Genomic DNA, 20,971 nt, shown 5'->3' on the forward strand with positions numbered 1-20,971 from the left:
CCTGTCGTCAGTGCTGCCGACAAGCCCACAGGCATCAGGATCAGGGAGGTGAAGGTTACTTGCAGGAGACAGTTTGGAACTGGAGAGGGAGGTTTGGTAGGTAGTAGTGCAGTAGTTGTATTGAGATAATCAGGAGGTAAACTTCTAGAAGGCAACTTTTCTTGTGTTGGAGGATATCTAGGAGCTGGATAAAAAGTTAATAAGGAAGGTGTGATCCGAGAAGAATCTTTCGAAGTCCGTTGTTAGAGAAGGCAGTTCAGCACTGTGGCAGCAGAGGAATGAAATAGCCTTTTCTTCCTTTCTCCCTTCTCTTTCCATATGTGCTTACTATATATATGGTGAACAAATAGCACCTTTTTAAAGCCTGAGTTGAAGTTATAATTGTAATGTAATATTTATTAAAGAAAACGAAATGGTATTGTCTTGCTGCATACCCAGAGGAAGCACTATTAAAATAGTTATATTTTTAATATTTTTGTCATCTTCCTCCTCCTAATTTCCGGTTCTCTTTTCTGTCCTTATTCTTTAACTCTGCACCATAAGAGAGTCAACCTTTGGTCTTCAAAATCTGACACATTACAAAAGATTTCATGAGAAAAATCGATCATGAAGGCATGTATTATTTAAGATTTTTGCTTCGTATGCTACTAAAGGTGCCTGTGTTTTAAGGTTAATATTAAGGTGGACTTTGAAAAAAAACCTTGACTTGCTGTCGCCTACAGAAATGTCATCTTCTGATAAGATTGAAAAATTGCAGGTTCAGCTTCCCCCAAAATACCTTAGCACAAATTCTTGAATTTTGGAGGGACATCCTTCCTTCTTCCATTGTCAACTAAAAATGCAAGGAGAATAGAAAAATCAGTTCCAGCTGCTGAGGAAGTGCCTCTGATCCATTGTGTTTATGAAGTAAATCCTCACTGTTAGGGTTGCTATTTTAAATGTTGCAGTAGAGCAAACATATTGCCCAAACATATTGCTCAGAATGTATGTTGCACAAAAGCATATAGACTTGACTTTGCCTGCGTATGTAACTATTTTAGGAAAGCTAGTGCTGGGGCCATAGTTAGAGACAGAATACATTTAAGTTCTTTGCCTGTAATCTAACATCTTTTGTATATCTGTGTCTTAAATCATAGCGGTAGTTAATGTTTGTATTCATATCACAGCATCAAAACTCGGATAGGTGTGACAGGTGAGTGTCTAGCATGTTTGCAGTGGTATTTCTTTTTAAAACTAAGTCATAGCCCACCCGAATGAATTACTCTTTAAGGGATCCTAGTAGAGAAGGTGCTACCCTGAGTGGACTCCCAGGGTTTCTTCTGCCTTTGTGCAGAAGTGTGTGGCGTATTTGTTTTTCTCCTAATTTTTAGAGCTTTTAATGCCCACCTAATTCTTCAAGTAGAATTGGCTTCATTATTTCATGGACAAAAATCATTAAAAGCATTCTCTGCATTATAGAAACTAAATAGTTGGCTGTTATTAACCAATAATTAACATTTATGCTTTATGAGGTATGGAAGTGTAAAATCAGCAGTACAAGTTCACTGTGAAGCAGTGGCCAGAACTGATGTTGTGTTTACTTGGTTATGATTAATGACTTCTCCTTACTTTTATTCTTTACCAAGAGCCGTTTTACCCAAGAATCTTAATTACTACAAGAATGAAACTAAATTGCCTATTTCTTGATAAAATAGTATTAGTTATGCTGACAGTGAAATAAAAATGTGTCAGTCTAGTGTGACCAATCTTAAATAGACTATTGTAGTCTTTATTGTCAATCGTTATTTTTGTTTGTTTGTTTTTAACTGATGCCTGAGAGTAAACTGGTGATCCCTGTATAAAGAAACGGATGTGTTTTAGACATGTCACTCTTATGCTAAACTTTGATATAGAACCCAGATTAGTAATAGGTTTTGTTATATGTATTTAATTACCTTATATAATGAAAAGTGACGGTAATTTAGGCTGTGACTTGTAAGAACTCTTAAAAGCTAAATATCTTTTATTGAAGGCATTTTTTCTGAATCAACAGAAGGCCTTATTATATATCAATGCTCATTTTTAAAATATTTTATTGCTTATTTTATTTTGGAGAGAGAGCACGTGCAAGTAAGTGGGGGGAGTGGCAGAGGGAGAGAATCCTCAAGCAGACTCCGCTGAACGCGGAACCCAACATGGGGCTCGAGCCCACGACCCTGAGATTATGACCTGAGCTGAAATCAGGAGTTGGGTGCTCAACCGACTGAGCCACCCAGGTGCCCCTCAGTGCTCATATGTTTATTTATCTGGCTAGGGCTTTGGCTCATGGCATAAATCCCCAGAAAAGATATTGGCAGCCACTTACTTCCACGTAAATGTTATCATAATTAACTGGAAAATGGTGCTTTTGGTTATGAATATAAGTAAATTTAAAGTTAACTTCCAAAGAGAAGTAAGCTTATTGTCGAAAGCCTCAACAATATATAAGGTCATTCCCTAGGCCACACACCTCCTCTTCGCCCTCATTCTTTCTGTTGCCGTCACCGTGTTGTGGCACATGCTCTGAGAACCAGCTCTGCCTCCAATTATGCCCGGGCTGCTTTTTGTGTGATGGGTTGGAGGCCATGGTCAGGTCTTACATTTAGCGTTCGATTAGGTAGATCCCATTTTGTCATTCAGTCGCAGACTTGCTGTTAATCTGAGATGTACGGGATTCTATCCTAGTCTGTTCACATGAGAAAAAATTATTCTGACTTTGCCTTGGTCTATATGTGCATACTGTGTGCACAGGTATGAGAAAAGTAGTAGAAAACGCACCGGCTCTGGAGTTGGCCACACTGGGTTTGAAGCCAGCCTGGCTTCATCTTTTCACCCTCTCCTCCTCGTTCACTGCTCTTTCCGCACTGGCCTGCCTTCTGTTGTTAGAAGCAGCTGTATTTTCCCTGCCTCGAAACATGCTTTCCCCAGCTCTTCTTGCAGCGTGCTCCTTCACATCATTCCACACAAATATCACGTCCTCACGCCTTCCCTGACCATCCATCCTCTTTTCAAAGAACCCCTCCTCTCACCTGTCACTCATGTCGTTATTCTGCTTTATTTTCTTCATAGCACATCACTGTCTGTCATTTGTTTGCCTGATTCATATAGACTCTCCTATGGAACAAAGTGTCTTGTTGAGCCCTGTGTCCTCAGCACCTGGAACAGAGTCGGTGCTTGAGAAATGCTGACTTAGACTTGGAATTTGACCTCTCTGGGCCTACTTACTCATTGATGGATGGGGAGTAATAATACCTCCCTCACAGGGCTGCTGTAAGATTACGTAATGAACATAAGCACGATACAGGCTAAGCGGCTCATTTTCTCACTTTTACTCCCACTTTCAGTGCTTATTAGGGACCTAAGATGGTAAACATTTAAGAGTTCTCAGTCTGACCTCTCTTGTTAAATGTCAGCTCTTTAAGTTTGAAACAAGTAAGTTAGTCGTACTCAGTGTTAACTCCATGCACCCCTTTTTGCACCAGATATAAAGCATGGATTCTCCTTCCTAAAAGCGGTATCAGTACACATGGGGGGATTCCTCTAATAATGTGCCCCAGGCTGGAACATGCCTGCCTGGGTCAGTTTTCTGTTACTGCATAACAAATTACTACAAACTTAGCAGCTTAAAGCAGCACCTGTTTATTATCTAACAGTTCTGTAGGTCAGAAGTCAGGGCCCAGCATGGCTGGATTCTCAGCTTCCGGTCACAAGGTTGAGATGAAGGTTTTGGCTAGGGCTAGGGTCTCCTCTGTAGGTTGGAGTCCTCTTCCAGGCTCACATGGTTGTTGGCAGAATTCAGTTCTGTCTATCAGAACTCTGTCTATCAGACTCTGGCCCCTGGCTGGCTCTTAGCCAAGGACAAGTTCTGACTCCTACAGGCCTCCTTCAGGTCTGTGTCCCATGCTCATCTCCACAGGCCGCTCACAAATGCCTGCTCACTTCTCCAGTGCCAACAGGAGACTCTCACTCCATTAAAATCTCTTCTTCCAGAAATTCCTGGTTCCTTTTAAAGGACTTGTCTGATATGTCTGATCCCGCCAGGGTAATTTTACTTTTGTTTTTTGATAAACTTAATGTCAGCTGATTCGGGACCTTAATTATGTCTACAAAATCCTTCACCTTTGTCTTGTAATATAACTTAATCATGGGAGTCCATCCATCTTACTCAGGGCCACCCATACTTAAAAAGGAGTATGTGGCATGTGTACACCAGGTAATAATTCTATATATACAAGAATATTGGAGCCACCCAAATCAGAATTCTGCCTACCATGTTGCCATAAGATACTAAGAAAAGGTTTTGTTTAGGGGAGGATGATTGTCATTTCAAATATGCCCAGCAGATGCTGGGTTTTCCCCCCTCATAATTCTTTTGATAAATAATAATAAATTATTAACTGAGAAGTTTAAGGAATGTAATTTGCCTTTAAATTTGTGTCACCATGGTGTTGTTTTTAGATTATGTAAAACTTTTTAAAAGATTTTTTTAGATTAGAAACATTTTTTAAAATGTAAAATTTTGTTTTTGGAAAGGGTTCTTTTGAATTGTCAGATATAATTTTTGAAAAAGCCATTTTGTTTAAGAGAATGTATTACTTCATACCAACTATAACTTAGCGTAGATCAAAAGCTTGATATATGTAGTAATCTAATTAAATCCTTTTAAAAACCAAAGATACCTTTAATGTAAGTTAAGTCTATTACTAGTTATCTTTCATTCTGAATGATGCTGTGGGTCAGGTTTATTTCATTAGATGGTGCTGACAACATATTGAGCAATACAAAATGGTGTGATTTCCTGTCCATAAGCAAGGTAATTTGCACTAGAAAATCCAATAGTTTAGTAAATATCCTAATAAAAGTTGTGATAAACTTGACATTTTCTGAATGCCATGTGACAATTATTTGACAAGTATAAAGAATGAGAGTATGGTTTAATTTATGAATTGTTCATCTACCAGATGATACCCCCCCCAAAAAAAAACTAATTTCCGTTTTAAAGATACCTACATGCAATACTTTGATAAATTTGAATTGTTGTTTAATTTTTGAAAATGTCCAAATACTGTAGTGGGTGAATAATGTGAATCAGCAGACCAGATAAGATTTGCTTGCTTAACTCACACATTCATTTTGTATTATTTTAGCCTTGACATCTCTCTAGTTCAGTACCTTCCCTCCACACCTCATCTCCACTTCCTAAACGTTCTGTTCCTCGTTGCTAATCTTGGTTCTCTATCTCTTATCTTCAGGGATGCTCTCAAACTGGTCCAGTTGAAAGATACAGGCAAGATTACCGAATCCAGACCCACCCCAGCCCCTCCAACCACTCCCACAGTGCCTCTGCCCGCTCAGGCCATACCCACGCCACCATATCCACGGCCGATGATCCCACCGCTGTCAACTCCTGGACAACCTAATGTACCGGTAATACCGATTGAGTAGATTTGGTTTTTTTCATTTTTCAGTGAGAAAGAAAACAAGGACCATTACTGTCTCTTTTACAAGTGATTCTACCAATCCATTTTAGTAGTAGGTGAAAGTGATAAAGAAAAAAATACTCCAAATGCTTTGTTTTGCAGACTCGTAGCGCAAGCCCAATTTGTTTGTGTGGTGCTCACTGCCAGCTTCAGTGCCATACGTGTATGCTCTGAAATTATGGGGCTTTGCATGTAGCTTTTCTCGGGTGGGTACTGTTAACTGGTAGCTGCCACTGGCCGTCTTCAGTGGCTGTTTGATTTTGACTGCGGGAATGGATAGTCTCACTGTGAAGAACTGGAGAGACTGCACTGCCAGACATTCTTTCTCAGAAACGGGAAGTGTAACAGCCCTTTTTTAATGTCAAAATATTCCATTTTTGCCTCTTTTTACCTCCTTATCTTAGTATCTTTCATGTCACTTGCTTCCAATCAGAAGAAATGCAGGATAATCAGGTTCATGTAAAACTGAATGGGCACTTAGAAATTAAACACACAAACCTAGCCTGCGCTTTCTCGTGGAGAGATATATTCCAGTATATTTTAAAATAGCTGCAACCAGTATAAATTTCATGGGAAACAAAAATTTTTAGTGTAAATTCATGATTCATGACTGCCCTACAAAACATTTATGTGTATTCAAATCCTATATTTTTAAAGAAGTAGGTTATTCAGATTAAGAAGATAAACCTGACTTTGAAATTTTTATGGTATATAGAGAGCACTTATTCTATTTGAACAAGTACTCTGCCAACACAAAATGTTTAGTTTCCTAAGAAATCAGGTGTATTTTCAGCTGCTTAGTTATTATTCTGAAGTGATTGTCATCTAGTCCCAGAATGGAACGAAGGACAAGGAAGGAATTACATGTAGTTTAAGGTCCATCCTACTTTTGTTAAAGGTTCAAGGAACAGAGTGGAAAAGCTGCAGTAAGTTACAGGAAGATTTTATTATCTCACCTATACTTTATAATGTGAATTTTTAGGAAATCTGATACGTGATTTCTTTTTAAATTATAAACCAAAATAGAAATAGTTTGGTAGATTATCCAATATATTGAATTATCTTTTTCTACTGCATGCCATTTATAAGTAAGAATTGTCTGTTGTTAGATTGTTGAATTATTGTATGTTTTGAGTTTTATTAAGAAGTGATATTTGTAACAGAAGCTCCTTACAGGTGGTATGTGTGTGTGTCTGTCTCTGTTTCACACACACACTCATGGGAGAATTATTCATAACTTGGTAGATTTCTTTTTGATCATCTTAAACATAGTAACATAAGACGACTCGTTAATAACAAAAACGTGAATTTTACTGTCTTCTACAGTCGTGTACTGTAAAGTTAAATCTCTGGATTTCTTATATCCCTCCTTACACTAAGAATTTTTACTAGCACTTTTCCTATATTAATCTTTAATAATTACCAAAAGCTAAGTCACTGCGATAGATTTTAGTTGTGGAGTTTGTTTTTTCCGCTTCCATATTTATGGTTTAATGGACAGATTGCAATGTCTTTGCAGGGCACATTCACTGAAATCCCTGCTAGCAATATCCGAAGAGTGATTGCCAAGAGGTTAACGGAATCCAAGAGTACTGTCCCGCATGCATATGCTACAGCTGACTGTGACCTTGGAGCTGTTCTAAAAGCTAGACAAAGTCTGGTCAGAGGTTAGTAAAGTTAAATTTACCTAATACAATACACGTGCTAACTGTTGTGAATTCCTTTACTTGTAAAGGTACATTGTATAGCTTTTTATTTCAGTTTCATCATCTGGGTGTATTTTCGTGCTAGAGAAAAGAATTGGCTCACTTTTCCTATAAGAAACAAACTGGTTTCATAGTACTGAGTAAATCATGCTTTTTGGTATGATATCTGAACAAAGCAGTCCTTACTAACGTTTTAGAAAGTATAAAATCCCAAACTGATTGAAGAATGTTTTAGATTTTACATATATCTTAGATATCCCTCTGCTTTATACAAGTTTTAATTTTTTATTTCTTCTTCAGAGTGAACTTTCAGGTTATGAAATTTGCAATGTACCTCCCAGGAATCAGTTAAAACTAAGGTTGCTGGGAGACATACGAATTTTTAGCACGAACTGATGTTTTCCTTCTTTCCGATCTGTGTGGCTTTTATTTCATTTTCTTGCTTTATTGTACTGGCTAAGACCTCTGGTACTAAAATGAGTGTCAGTGGTGAATGGTAAAAGCAGACTTTTTGCCTTGGTCTTGATCTTAGGAAAAACATTCAGTCTTTAGTATCAGTTGTATGTTTTTTGTAGATTCCTTATTTGAGGTTGAGGAAATTCATATTCCTAATTTGCTGAGAGTTTTAAACATAAATGGATGTGAATTTTATCACATGCTTTTGTGCATCTTTTGAGATAATCTTTCCTTTTTCACTCTGTTATTTTGGTTGATTTCCAGATGTTGAATTAACCTTGTATTACGCATAAAAAACTCATTAATCATTGATTTTCTCATCTATGTTTTGATCCCATTTTCTAAAATTTTGCTAAGAATTGGGGCACCTGGGTGGCCCAGTCGGTTTAGCGTCTATCTTCAGCTCAAGTCATGATCCCAGGGTCCTGGGATCGAGCCCTGCATTGGGCTCCCTGCTCAGTGGGGAGCCTGCTTCTCCCCCTCCCGCTCCCCCTGCTTATGCTGTCTCTCTCTTTCTGTCAAATAGACAAAAATCTTTTAAAAAAATAAATTAAATAAAATTTTGCTAAGAATCCTTATACCTGTGCACATGAGAAAACCCTGTAGTTTTCTTTTCTTGAAGATATTTTTTTCTGGGTTTATTACCAGATATCACAGAATGAGTTGGGAAATGTTTCTTTCTCCTTTAATTTCTGGAAGAGTTTGGGTAGAATTGGTTTATTTCCTTTTTAATTGTTTGATAGCATTCACCATTGAAGCTATCTAGTTCTATGATTTTTAAATTTTTAATTTTTCTATATTAATCTTTAATTATTACCAAAAGCTAAGTCACTGAGACTAGATTTTAGTTGTGGAGTTTGTTTTTTCCACTTCCATATTTATGAATTCAATTTTTAAAAATAAGTGTAACTTAACCTGTTTCTTCTTGAATGAGCTTTAGTAGTTTTGTCTTTCAAGTTTTTGTTTTGTCTTTCAATTTGTTTATGTTATCTAAGTAATGAAATTTACAGTAGTCCCCCCTCATCCACAGGAATGTATTCCAGGACCCCCAGTGAGTGCCTGCAACCCCTGATGGTAGAAAACCCTGTATATACAGTGTTTTCTCCTGTGCATAAATACTTATGATAAACTTTAGTCTAAAAATTAGACATAGTGGAGAGATTAACAACAGTAGTAAAATAGAACAGTTATAACAATATGCTGTAATAAAAGTTAAGTGACTGTGGTCTCTCTGTCTCTAAATATTGTCCTGTACTCACCGTTCTTATGATGTTGTGAGATAACATGCCTACATGATGAGATGACATGAGGTAAGTGACGTAGGCATTGTGACATAGCGTTAGGCTGCTCTTGGCCATCTAATAGTAAGTCAAGAGGATCATTTGCTTCTGGGCTGCTGTTGACCACGGGTGATGGAAACTGTGGAAAGCAGAACCATGAATAAGGGGGTCTACATTATTGGCATAAAGCTGTTCATAGTGTTACCTTATTGTACTTCTAACATCTATATAATCTGAAGTGATGTCCTCCTTTTCAATATTAGTAATTTGTGTCTTCTTACTTTCTTGATCAATCTGGCTGGAGATTTATCAGTGTTACTGATCTCTTCAGATAATCTACATTTGATTTCATTAACTTTCTCCATTGTTTCTGTAGTTTTCTTTTCATTGATTACTGCTTTTAACCTTTATTCCTTTTTTCTGTTTGCTTTTCGTTTAATTTAATCTCTTCTGTTTTCTGGTTTCTTAAGGTGAAAGCTGAGACCAATATAATATAATAAACCTTATTCCTAACATGAGCCATATAAGGCTTTTAAGGTCCCTTTTGGCAGTGCTTTAGATGAATTCCACAAAATTTGATGTGTTTTATTTTTCTTTACATCCAATTCAAGATGTTTTCTATTTTTCCTTGTGATATCTCTTTTGATCCATGAATTATTTAGAGGTATAAGTATAGTTTCCAGATATTTGGGAACTTTTCAGCCTTTCTTTTATGATTTCTTGCTCAACTTCATTGTGCTTCGAGAGCATTCTTTGTATGATTGAAATCTTTTTAAATTTTTTGAGATTTTATAGTTGTAATATGGTCTATCACGATGAATGTTTCATGTGTATTTGAAAAGAATGTGTGTGCTTTTTTTTTTAAGATTACTTATTTATTTATTTGAGAGAGAGAGCAGAGTAAGAAGGAGAGAACATGAGTCAAGGGAGGGGCAGAAAGAGAGGGAGAAGCAGGCTCCCTGCTGAGCAGGGAGCCCTATGCGGGGCCCAGCCCCCATTACCTGAGCTGAAGGCAGTTTCTTAACCAACTGAACCACCCAGGCACCCCTCTATTTTTTTTTTTTTTAAGAATTTATTTATTTTGAGAGAGAGAGCCCACAAGCAGGAGGAGGGGCAGAAGGGTAGGGAGGAAGAGAGGAAAATAATCTCAAGCAGACTCTGTGCAGAGTGCAAAGCCCAACATGGGGCTCGAACTCATGACCCTGAGATCACGACCTGAGATGAAATTGGGTCAATGCATAACCATCTGAGCAACCCAGGTGCCCCTGAAAAGAATGTGTGTTCTACTTTTGAGGAGTGTTCTTTAAATGTCAGGTGAAGTTGGCTGGTAGTAGTGTTCATGTCTTCTATATCCTTACTGACTTCCTGTGTGTTCTGTCAATCTTGGAAGAAGAATGTTGAAACCCGCAGTTACAATTACGGATTCATGTATTTCCACTTTGATTTCTGTCAGTTTTTACATCATTTTGAAGATCTGTTATTAGGCACATAACACATTTAGGGTTTTGATGTGTTCCTGGTGAATAGATCTGTCATGGGATGTCCATGTCCACTCCTGGTGTAATCTTTCTTACCCCAAAGCCCTCCTTATCTGATAGTGATACAGTTACTCCAACTTTCTTTGATTAATGTTTTTATATCTTTTTACTCCTAACTTATCTGTGTCTTTGTATTTAAACTGACTTCTTGCAGACAGCATGTGATTTTTCTTTGTTTTTTGTCTAATCCTATACCTTCTTTTAATTATTTAGACCATTCATATTTAATAATTTTGTCCTTTCTTTTTGCTTTGTACTATTTTCCTTTGTACCATTTTGTCATTTATTTTTATTTGTCCCATCTCTTCCTTTTTTTCCCCTGTTTTCTTTCCTTTTTTTGGATTGGTTACTTTTTAATTTTTGATTCCATTTTATTTCTATTTTACCTTTCTCTCTGTCTCTTTTGTTGTGGTTTCCTTAAGGTTTACAATATAATTCTTTAACTCATCACAGTCTACCTTCAAATTGTTGTCACATCTCTTCATGTATAATGTAAGAACTTTACAACAATATATTACATTTTCCCCCTTCTATCCCTTGTGCTTTTATTGTCATGTTTTTATTCCTGCCTATGGTGTAAACCCCAATATACATGTTTGATGTTTTTTCGCTTTAGCAAATCAACTGTGTTTTAAAGAATTTTAAAAATGAGGGGCACCTGGGTGGCTCAGTAGGTTGAGCGTCTGACTCTTGATTTCGGCTCAGGTCATGATCTCAGTGTCATGAGATCAAGCCCCATGTCCAGCTCTGTGCTGAGCATGGAGCCTGCCTGGGATTCTCTCTCTCCCTCTGCCCTCCCCCCCAGCTTGTGCACTCGCTTGCACACTCGCTTGCACACTTGCTTGCACACTTGCTTGCATGTGTGTTCTCTCTCTCTCTCTCAGAAATAAACAAACTGTGTTTATCGTGTTTGAGTTTCTCTCAGCTTTTTGGATTTGTGGTTGTCTTTCATTAATTTTGGAAAACTCCTAGCCATTAGTTTTCACTTTATCTTCTGCTCCATGTGTTTTCTTTTTGGAACTCTGATTATAAATGTTCAACTGTTTGAATTGTCCAAGGCTCTTAGATCCCCTATTCTTTTTTTATTCATCCTTTTATTCTCTTTGTGTTTCTGTTTGGATAATTTTTGTTGATCTAGCTTCAATGTCACTGACTCTGTTCTTGGCTATGTTTAGTCTGTGAAGCTTAACAAAAAATTATTTATCTTTGATTGCATGTTTTTTTCCCCCAACTGTCCATTTGAATGTTTTTTAGAGTTTCCATCTCTCTGCTGATATCGCCATCTGTTCATGCGCATTGTCCTGTACTTTGTCCCATACTTGCCCGTACTCAGACAGTGGTTAATTATTTCATGTGTTTGTCCTTCTTCAGAGGGGAATCATCACCCTTGACATTCAGTTCGCTTGTTTGCCTTATAACCTCGACTCCCTAATAGACTCAAGAGAAGTTACGATTTTGTAATATCTCCTGCTTTTCCCCCCACCCTATTAGAGTGGGGAAAAACCTTCTCTTGTGGCTTTCTACATGTTAAGTGACAACAGGACTGATATTTCAGTTTAAATACAGACTTTGAAGAATTCATATGAAGACAACCTGACAGCTTTTAAAAGTTCAAGGAAATAAATGAAAACCTTACTTCAGAGAAAATTAACAATATTCAAAAAGTTAATCCTGGAAGCTCCCCTTTTTGGTTTTAGGTGTACTTGCTTAGTCATGATATAGAGATCATTAGGGGAGTAATTTTCCTAGTTTCTTCCTTTCACAAGGCAGGAAACAGTACTATTTCAGTGGAGAGATGGATTAGTTTAGTATCTTTTCGTGGTCCAAGTTTGGTATGCCCTTGCAACTAGGAAGTTTCTAGGGGGTCTCCAAAGAGCCCACGTTATTTATCACCAAGCCTCTTTCTTATATAGTTATATAACATTCTGTAAGCATGTTTATACTGTTTTGTAATGATATACAAGTGAATATTTAATATTCCCTCACAAACTATTTCCCGTTCTTCTCAATGTCACCAACAGTCTCCTTACTATATATTTGAAAATTTTCATAATAAAGAGTTAAAAATAAAAGATCTTGAAAAAAAATCTCCTTTGTACTTTTTTGATTTTCAATACCTGTTAGAAATGTCATGTGAGAAATTGGAGCTCCTGATGCATCAGGATAAGAGGTAGCATTTGAAGGAATCGTCACCATATGAGTGGTATCAAAACCATGGAACAGAAAGTTCTTGCCTGGGAAGATGCCACCATTAAGAGGAAGGGATGGAAAATGAGTGAGTGGTAAAGAGTCGAAGAAAACACAGGAAAGTACAGTGACATAGAAGCCAGTAAGAAAAAGTGTTTCACATTGAAGAAAGTGATCAGCTCCAGAGTACAAAATGTTGGATACAATGAGGGCAGAGAATTTAGGTGAACCCTGTGGACACCGGCAGTAGATAGGGAATCATCAGCTGGTGGGTGGTGTGGGAAGTCTTCACTGTGGATACCTATAGATACTAGACAAAGTGCAAAGGAGGTTGAGGGAGCCATGAAAGGTAAGCATAATGGGTTCACAAAATATGTCCACACGAGGCGCCTGGGTGGCACAGCGGTTAAGCGTCTGCCTTCGGCTCAGGGCGTGATCCCGGCGTTATGGGATCGAGCCCCACATCAGGCTCCTCCACTATGAGCCTGCTTCTTCCTCTCCCACTCCCACTTGTGTTCCCTCTCTTGCTGGCTGTCTCTATCTCTGTCAAATAAATAAATAAAATCTTAAAAAAAACAACAACAAAATATGTCCACATATTGGAATTTAAGCAGACCATGTCTTTTGTATGTGGTTATCATTAAAATTCTGAAAGCACTGAAAATCTACTTATATTTCTACTCCTAAAGGGGTTTTAAACAAGCAAACAAAAATATTTATATCTGGAAGTCTGAATTAAAAGAGCTATGAATTGGATGAGCAGGTGGTGGTTACCATGACAGTTTGGCAGTATTTGGATTTATGGTAATTTATCTAATGTCTTTCTGAAATCCCCAGCATGCCTTTGGAATGAGCTATTGTTAACGTAAAATTCCATGATACTATAGTAACAGGATCTGTGTATCTTGCCACATACCATTGACTAGATCTTGATCTTAAATTCTTTTTCTAGAAGCTTTTGCAATAGAGAATCAAGTGTAGTTTACATTTTTCAACACTTTCCTACCCACCGGGAAAAGCAAAAGTGTAAATCAAATGCTTTCATTATGATCAGCTCTGTGGGAAGAGGGGGGACCTTAGCTTTATCTTGAAATCATTATGTATGCTGAAGGGAAATTGATTCACATGGAATCACCATAAAACTAGACAGAAAAGCCTCATTTTGTTCATTGCACTAGGACCTGTGCCAACATTGCTTCATCTTTGGCCTTTGCTATATCCTGTTTTGTTAAATGAAGAAGCAGCTTGGTGGTCTTAAATTTTTTTGGTATACACTCCATTACTAAAAAATTTCTCTCTCTAGATATAGGTAGACCTATAGATAGATAGAGATATCTTTTTTTTTTTTTAAATGACTATGTTACCACTGTTCTGGTATAATCAATGTATTAAAAAGCATGTGCGGAATAAAGGCATTTGAAAAGGGTGAGAGAAAAAATGAATCACTGTAGAGAGACCATTTGTGTTTTTAGAGACACAGGAGTTGGTTCTTTTCTTTCTAATTATGGTTTTAATGTGTCCTTTAAGTTCTCATGTATGGTATCTGAGCAGTTTAAAAGAATTGTAATCAAGGCCCAGAAGTAATCTTTTACATTTATGGTTAATATTATTTATGCAGGACCTCATTTAACAAGTTTTTCCAATCAGGGGACTCTTACTGACTAAGCAAACAACAAAAACCTATAATATTTTTCATTGTAATTTGTTAATGAACAAGTTTGATAATAATGGCCAATGTTAATGCTAATTTTGATAGGCTTGTTTTTCTTTCAGATGACATTAAAGTATCAGTGAATGATTTTATCATCAAGGCAGCAGCTGTTACCCTTAAAGTAAGTAGCAGACCGCAGATCATTTTGGCTCCTACAGTGGTCTCATGTCTTGGGATTTTTTATATGATAAATAGAACTGTCATTTTTAAGGCACAAAAATTATATGATTTTATTGCTAAAAATATTATTTAATCTCACTCCCTCAGTTTTACAGATGAAACTGAGAATCAGTGGGGCTTGCAACTAATTATAGCAGAATAAAGACCATTCATTCAGGAAATACTGATCCCCTGTCGTGTGCTTAGGTTATAAGCATTTAGGGAAACAGTAGTGAACAAAAGCCGACATGTTTTCTGCTCTCCTGGAGCTTATAGTCTAGTTGGGAGAGACCGATATTTGTCAGATAGTGAAAGTGCTGAGGAGAAGAGAAAGCAGACCCCACTGCAGAGTAAGGAGGGGTGTCATGGTGCACACAGTTAGGCAAGGAAGGCCTCTCTGGCATGGTGGTAACTGAGCCAAGGCCTGGAAGAGAGGGTGTGAGCCACAGAGCTATCAGGTGGAAGAGTGCCCTGGGCAGAAGGAACCACAGACAGAAGGCTGGGGAAAGGGGACACTGCCATTCAGACATGGCGCTGGGGATACTGTTTCTGGAGGAGAGAAGGTAGCAGATTAAACAGAAGAAAGAGGGAGGAGTTGCGAGGGCCCTAAAGCCGGTGAAGCCTTGGCGGCCATGGGAAGGACTACGGATTTTATTATGAGGAGAAGGAAGCCTTTGTAGGGTTTTGAGAGAGGACTGACATCCTACTTAAATAAAGAGCAAAAGGAGAGACTGTTCTGGTGGTTTGTGGAACACAGCCTGCGGGAATTCCAGGGGGCAGGAGTGCGCTCTCCTGGGAGGCTGTGGATGAGGACAGTGGTTTGGGGTAAGGTGGCAGCTAGTGGTGAAGCTGGGGCGAAGGCGAGATTTGGAATACATTTCACAGGTAGAGCCAACAAGATTGGTCAATGGAGTGGATGTGGGGTGTGAGCGTAAGGACTGGGACTTTGGCCCAAGCAGTGGGAGAAGTGAAGTTTCCCCCGTGCTGACAGGGGGCAAGTGGGAGAGGAGCAGATTCGAGGCAGGGTTCTAGAGTTGGATTTAGGTCTGAAACCTAGGCTTCCTGCCATCTTGCTCTGCACCATTTTCTGTCCTTTCTTTCCATGACTAGGCTATTTTTCTGGATCACTGCATGTTAGGTGCTATATTTAATGTATATTTATAAGGAATTTATTTTTACTTCAGTACAGTAATAGAGAATTTTAAAGTCATGCATTTTCTTAGCCATTCACATCTAAGTGTTCATATGGCTTTTGTCTTTTGACCAAATAATATTTTGAATTATATTAGTGATTTTCTAATTATGAATCATTCTTAAGTGAATCTCTAGTGGTCATTACATTTCATTTCATAATTTTGTATCAGGAGCCATAATTGTTATTTACATTTTGTGCTAGTTTTGTCTGGCTTTTCTTTTTTTTAAATCAGCGGCTTTATAAAGTGAATTTGAATACTTCCCCCCTTCCCTTTCTCTGCGCTTATTTCAATATTATAAAGGTTTTTTATTTCTTGGAGCTTTATAGAATTCACCAGTAAAAATATCTGAGCCTAGTTCTGTTTTGAGGAGGGAGCCTTGACAACTTTCTCATTTTTCCCCATAATTATTGAGCTGTTTAATTTTCAGCTTTTTCTTGAATCAATTTTGGAAACATATATTCCCAGGAAAATCACTCATTTCATCTGGATTCCCAAAGTTACTAGCCCAGAGTCATTTAAATTTGCTTTTTATAATATTTTAATATTATAATCCTCAATGCTGGATTGTTCTAAACTCTGTTTTGCTTTTATTATAGCATATTTGTGTTCTCAATCCATTTATATTGTTGCCTTATGTATTCCTTCCGTTATTTCCTTAGCTTTAGATTGTAATAGATTGGAATTATATTAGACTTCAGTTGAAAATATTTTGTTAGGAAATGTGAATGTGTAATTATAGTTATGAATATGAATAAGAAGGTTTAAGAGTATGAATTTTCCTCTGACTACAGCTGAGGCTACCTCCCATAGGTTTTTGTTACATAGCTCTGTAATTACATTTATTTGCCAGATATTCCTCACTTGGGAGGGTTTTTTTTCCTCTTTTACTTTAGTGTTCTCTATGAAGAATTTAAAATCTTCTGGGGGTTTGGGACTTCACTGTTCATTATTGTGACATAAACAATCTTTGATTACTTTGAATGAATGAGCTGAGCCTGGAGAGGTGGAGAAGTGTAAAGAGCAGTCGAAAGCAGCGCAACAGAGGGGCGTCTGGGTGGCTCAGTCGGCTGAGCGTCAGTCTCTTGATTTTGGCTCCGGTCATGATCTCAGGTTGTGAGATTGAGCCCCATGTCGGGCTCTGCGTTGGGTGTGGAGTCCGCTTAAGATTCTCTTTCTCTCCTTCTCCCTTTGCTCGCTGCCCGCACCCCCCCCCACTCGCGCACGTGCTCTCTCTCAAAAACAACAACAACAACAACAACTATGCAGTGGCAGTGAGCGTAGCAGGACAATGAGAAGCCTGAGTACCACGGCGAATGCATCTCCAGGGAGTGGTCAGAAGTATAATTAGGTAGGCTGCTATCAAAGCAAAGAATTTTTTGAGAAGAGAAATTAGTTTGTGATTTCTGTTTTTCACTATCATTTTCTCTATGATATTTGGCCACAGTCTCAGTACATACTGCCTCCAGGCGTTTACTGATTTCTTCTGCTCTTTTCATCCTCCGTGTAGTGGTATGTATGTTAAATACAAGCATGCTCCTACAGTTATTGTATGTTTATGGAGCCTAGGAAATCTTTCTTAAAGAGGGAGATCACTTATTAAGGGCCGGATGATATCTCCCAGGGCTGCACTAGAAAATTGGGCTTCCTACATTGCCACCGGAATAATGTGGTTGAATCGTTACCCCGTCCCCTCCCCTCTTCTCAAGGCCATCTCGGTCAGCATATGAGGCAGGAAGTATAACAAATGTTAAATGCTTTTTAGCAATCAGGTTTAACAAAGGGAGACCTTTTTTTTAACCATGATTTATTGTAAAGAGATCAAAACATGTACATCAGCATGTCCTCAAGCTTGCTTCAAAAAGTATGGCATGTTTATTCTTCCTGAACATAGAAGACATTTAACACAGAGATCCAAACCATTGTTTCAAACCAAATCTTCGTTTATTTGCTTCTGTCTGCTTATACTCACTATCAAAAATGCATAATAACGCTATTTTTCTGTAACCACTTTGGCCTAAAGCTTTAGAGTGACATGTTTTTTCTGGTTCTGTTTCCTAGCAAATGCCAGATGTTAATGTAAGCTGGGATGGAGAGGGCCCAAAGCAGCTGCCCTTTATTGACATTTCAGTGGCTGTGGCAACAGATAAAGGTTTAATCACGCCAATCATAAAAGATGCTGCTGCTAAGGGTGTACAGGAAATCGCTGACTCTGTAAAGGTATGTCTTAGGAATTACTGTGCTTTCAGAATGTTAGTATTTACTTTCTGGTAAAGTCTTGACATGACCTAGTCACACTGATATATTTCCAAGTGATCATCAGTCGTATATGAAAGTTTTCAAGTTTTTATCCAGGTATGACCCACTTTAAGAATATTTAACATTCAGAAGTTCAGAAAAAACATACAGATAAATGAGGATCAACTATATTCAAGTTACAGGTGAATGCTTTATTTCCCAAAGTCTAGAATTCAGCTCTAAAGATGATATTTTAGATGGTTTTAAAGTTAAAGCTGAAACCATATTCCTATGAAGGTGGTAATGGAGAGACCTCACCGTTCACGGTATTTTATTCTTCAGAGTTGATTTTGTTCATTTCCTCTCTAGAATTGAGACTATTACAAGTACTTAATATTCCAGAAGCAAAAGTATGGAATTTTTCTTGAGTTTCTTTAAAAGCAGTTTTTATAGCTCCAATGTGGAGGAGTCCGATTTCCCCCAAAATATTCCATTGAATCGGCAGGAACACAGGCAGTAGGTCAGCTCTGACAACCACTATAATTTCCAAAGGTACTTCTTGACAGAAGTATCATGGCTCTTACAGTGTTAGAATTGAAAATTTCAGATCATTTAGATAACTGATTCTTTTCTTTTTTCATTTACCAAAAACCAGTTGTATGTCCAGTGGATGAACAAGTTATAAGGAGGAATTAAAAGTAGAAGATGAGATTTCTTTGGAGAGCTGACAGTATGTACACGTGTAGATAAACTTGCCCAAAATACATGAACACAAATTAATCTGCTTTTAAAAGCACACCCTTGGAATCTTCGAGTTAGCTGTAATTAAGGGTAACCTTAATGGAATAGACATTTTTAAGTCTTCATTCCTCTTTGAAAAGATTTGCAGTGTGTTTTTATAGATAAAAATTTAATAGATAGGGGCGCCTGGGTGGCACAGCGGTTAAGCGTCTGCCTTCGGCTCAGGGCGTGATCCCGGTGTTCTGGGATCGAGCCCCACATCAGGCTCCTCTGCTGGGAGCCTGCTTTTTCCTCTCCCACTCCCCCTGCTTGTGTTCCCACTCTCGATGCCTGTCTCTATCTCTGTCAAATAAATAAATCAAATCTTTAAAAAAAAAAAATTTAATAGATAAAAAGAAAAAAAACCTTTTTTTTAACTGAGTGGTGCTATGAATTTGACTGATGGAAAAGTCAAAGTAATTAGATTGGTTTACTCAGATAGTTATGTGCCTTTTGTTCATCAAAAGTTTTCAACAACGAAGAGAATTTGTGTATTTTAGTGTTCTTGTGAAATTCAAATAAGGTTACATTAACTATAGAGTTAGAATTTTCTTATATAATCTTTACATATTTTTCTTATTTTAAATATGTGTATATTTCTTATATTAAATTTTTAAAATTAACGATTTCAGGAAGGTTCCTTTGATTTTGAGCAATTTATTAATTTTCCTATGATAATACATAGTCTGTTCCTTATATCCTGGAAGAACCTAGGTTCAGTTGCTAAGGAGGCAGTGTAAGCACCCTTTCAGTGATGGGAAAGGCAGTCTTAACCCTTCGGAATGTTCCAGGCCCTCTCTGTTGGTCCTCAAGGCTTTCCTCTAATTCCCAGCAATCCTTAAGGTTTACTGTGCTCTGGCTACTCTGTGCTTCCCATTCTCCTTGCTTCTCTCTCCCACCCTGCTGTCTATGATTAACACTCCATTCTCCCTTGTTCTTAGGATATACCAGCCATTAGGCTAATAAGCACTTTATTTAATCCTGTTAGCCCCATGTTATAGTTGAAACCTTAATTTCCGCATTTCGAAATTGAGGAAACAGAGCTTTAGTGCCTTTAGGAAATTTGCCCAAGATGATACTTCAAGAAAGCGGTAGAAGTGAGGATTTATTTAAATCTGGGCATTTTTCAGTTCAAGTGCCACTTTCTTAGGCCTTCTGTGGCTTCCATAGCTAAAGTAGCTTCCTGACATTACCCTGTTTTACTGTCTTTATGCAGTTGAACAGACCTTGAGGTTACCTTGTTTATTTGTGGATCCTTCTCTGTTCCCTCTTGTCTGACATTGAGGATCTTGTTCTTGCCATATAACCAATTCTAAAAGAGTACATGGAAGATCATAGATGCTCAGTGAATTTATTTTTTAAATTTTCAACAAAAAATTTTATTGAGATTAATTTTTCAAGGAGTTTGTGGGTCTCTGGAATTCCATCTGTGGACCCAGGTTAAGAATACCTGCACTAAATTTTTACTTCTTGACCCCCACGAACCTCAAGGATGTCATTGTGTGGTACTAAAGGCATGCTTCAGCTGAGCTCAGGTTTGTATTCCCTAAATATAAAGTAATACAGTAACAAGCCTTAGATCCTATGTTATTCTTAAGCATTAATTCTAGCAGTCTTAAAAAACAGGCAAAGTTTTCCTCTGTTTACTCAGTAAATTTTTTAAATGAATTAGTGAGGAATGTGACATATTTTAGAAATATTTGCTGGTCATCTTGTATTGCAGCCTTTCAGCTGGAGGCTTCGGGTAACATGTGCTTTGATTTTAAGTTTACATTGCTGGGAAATCCCAGTGAGAATTAGGAATTTTCAAAACCAGTGATCCTCCTCAGAATTATTCCTATTCAAAGCTTTTGGAGTTCATTGGTAGGAATATCCGGCGGTTGCCTTTAGGGTCTACAGAGATTATTTTTTCTTTTCTTCTCTTTTCTTCTTCCTTTTTTTTTTTTTTTAAATGTGGGCTTGCACTACACTTTTTTAAATGAATGTCTGTGTTATTTGTTTTTAGCCTGGTAACTCAGCAGGATTGTTGAGATCATCTGCCTTTAAAGAAATGCCTTTCAAAGTTCGTGTGATACATGCCTGTTTGTATCATGTGAACAGTCACATTGCTTAAGGCAGAAAAACACATTTGTAGATTGTCCTTTCTATTTCTGATAGTTCAGCGACCACACAAGTCTAAGTTCATCTTTTCAAATTTTCATTTTGGATCCAAGTAATTTTATAAA

General features: G+C 37.7%; 1 protein-coding gene across 1 annotated transcript in view; it reads left to right on the forward strand.

The window, feature by feature from the left end:
- The window catches only part of PDHX (pyruvate dehydrogenase complex component X), a 62,357-nt gene that overhangs the window by 36,424 nt on the left and 4,962 nt on the right, over positions 1 to 20,971 (forward strand). The window contains exons 6-9 of the mRNA XM_002920619.4: positions 5,271 to 5,445; positions 7,018 to 7,165; positions 14,439 to 14,497; positions 17,790 to 17,948. Coding sequence (XP_002920665.1) covers positions 5,271 to 5,445; positions 7,018 to 7,165; positions 14,439 to 14,497; positions 17,790 to 17,948 — 541 coding nt within the window. The remainder of the gene's footprint in view (positions 1 to 5,270; positions 5,446 to 7,017; positions 7,166 to 14,438; positions 14,498 to 17,789; positions 17,949 to 20,971) is intronic.

This window comes from Ailuropoda melanoleuca, chromosome 16, assembly GCF_002007445.2.
Source record: "Ailuropoda melanoleuca isolate Jingjing chromosome 16, ASM200744v2, whole genome shotgun sequence".
Lineage (NCBI taxonomy): Eukaryota > Metazoa > Chordata > Mammalia > Carnivora > Ursidae > Ailuropoda > Ailuropoda melanoleuca.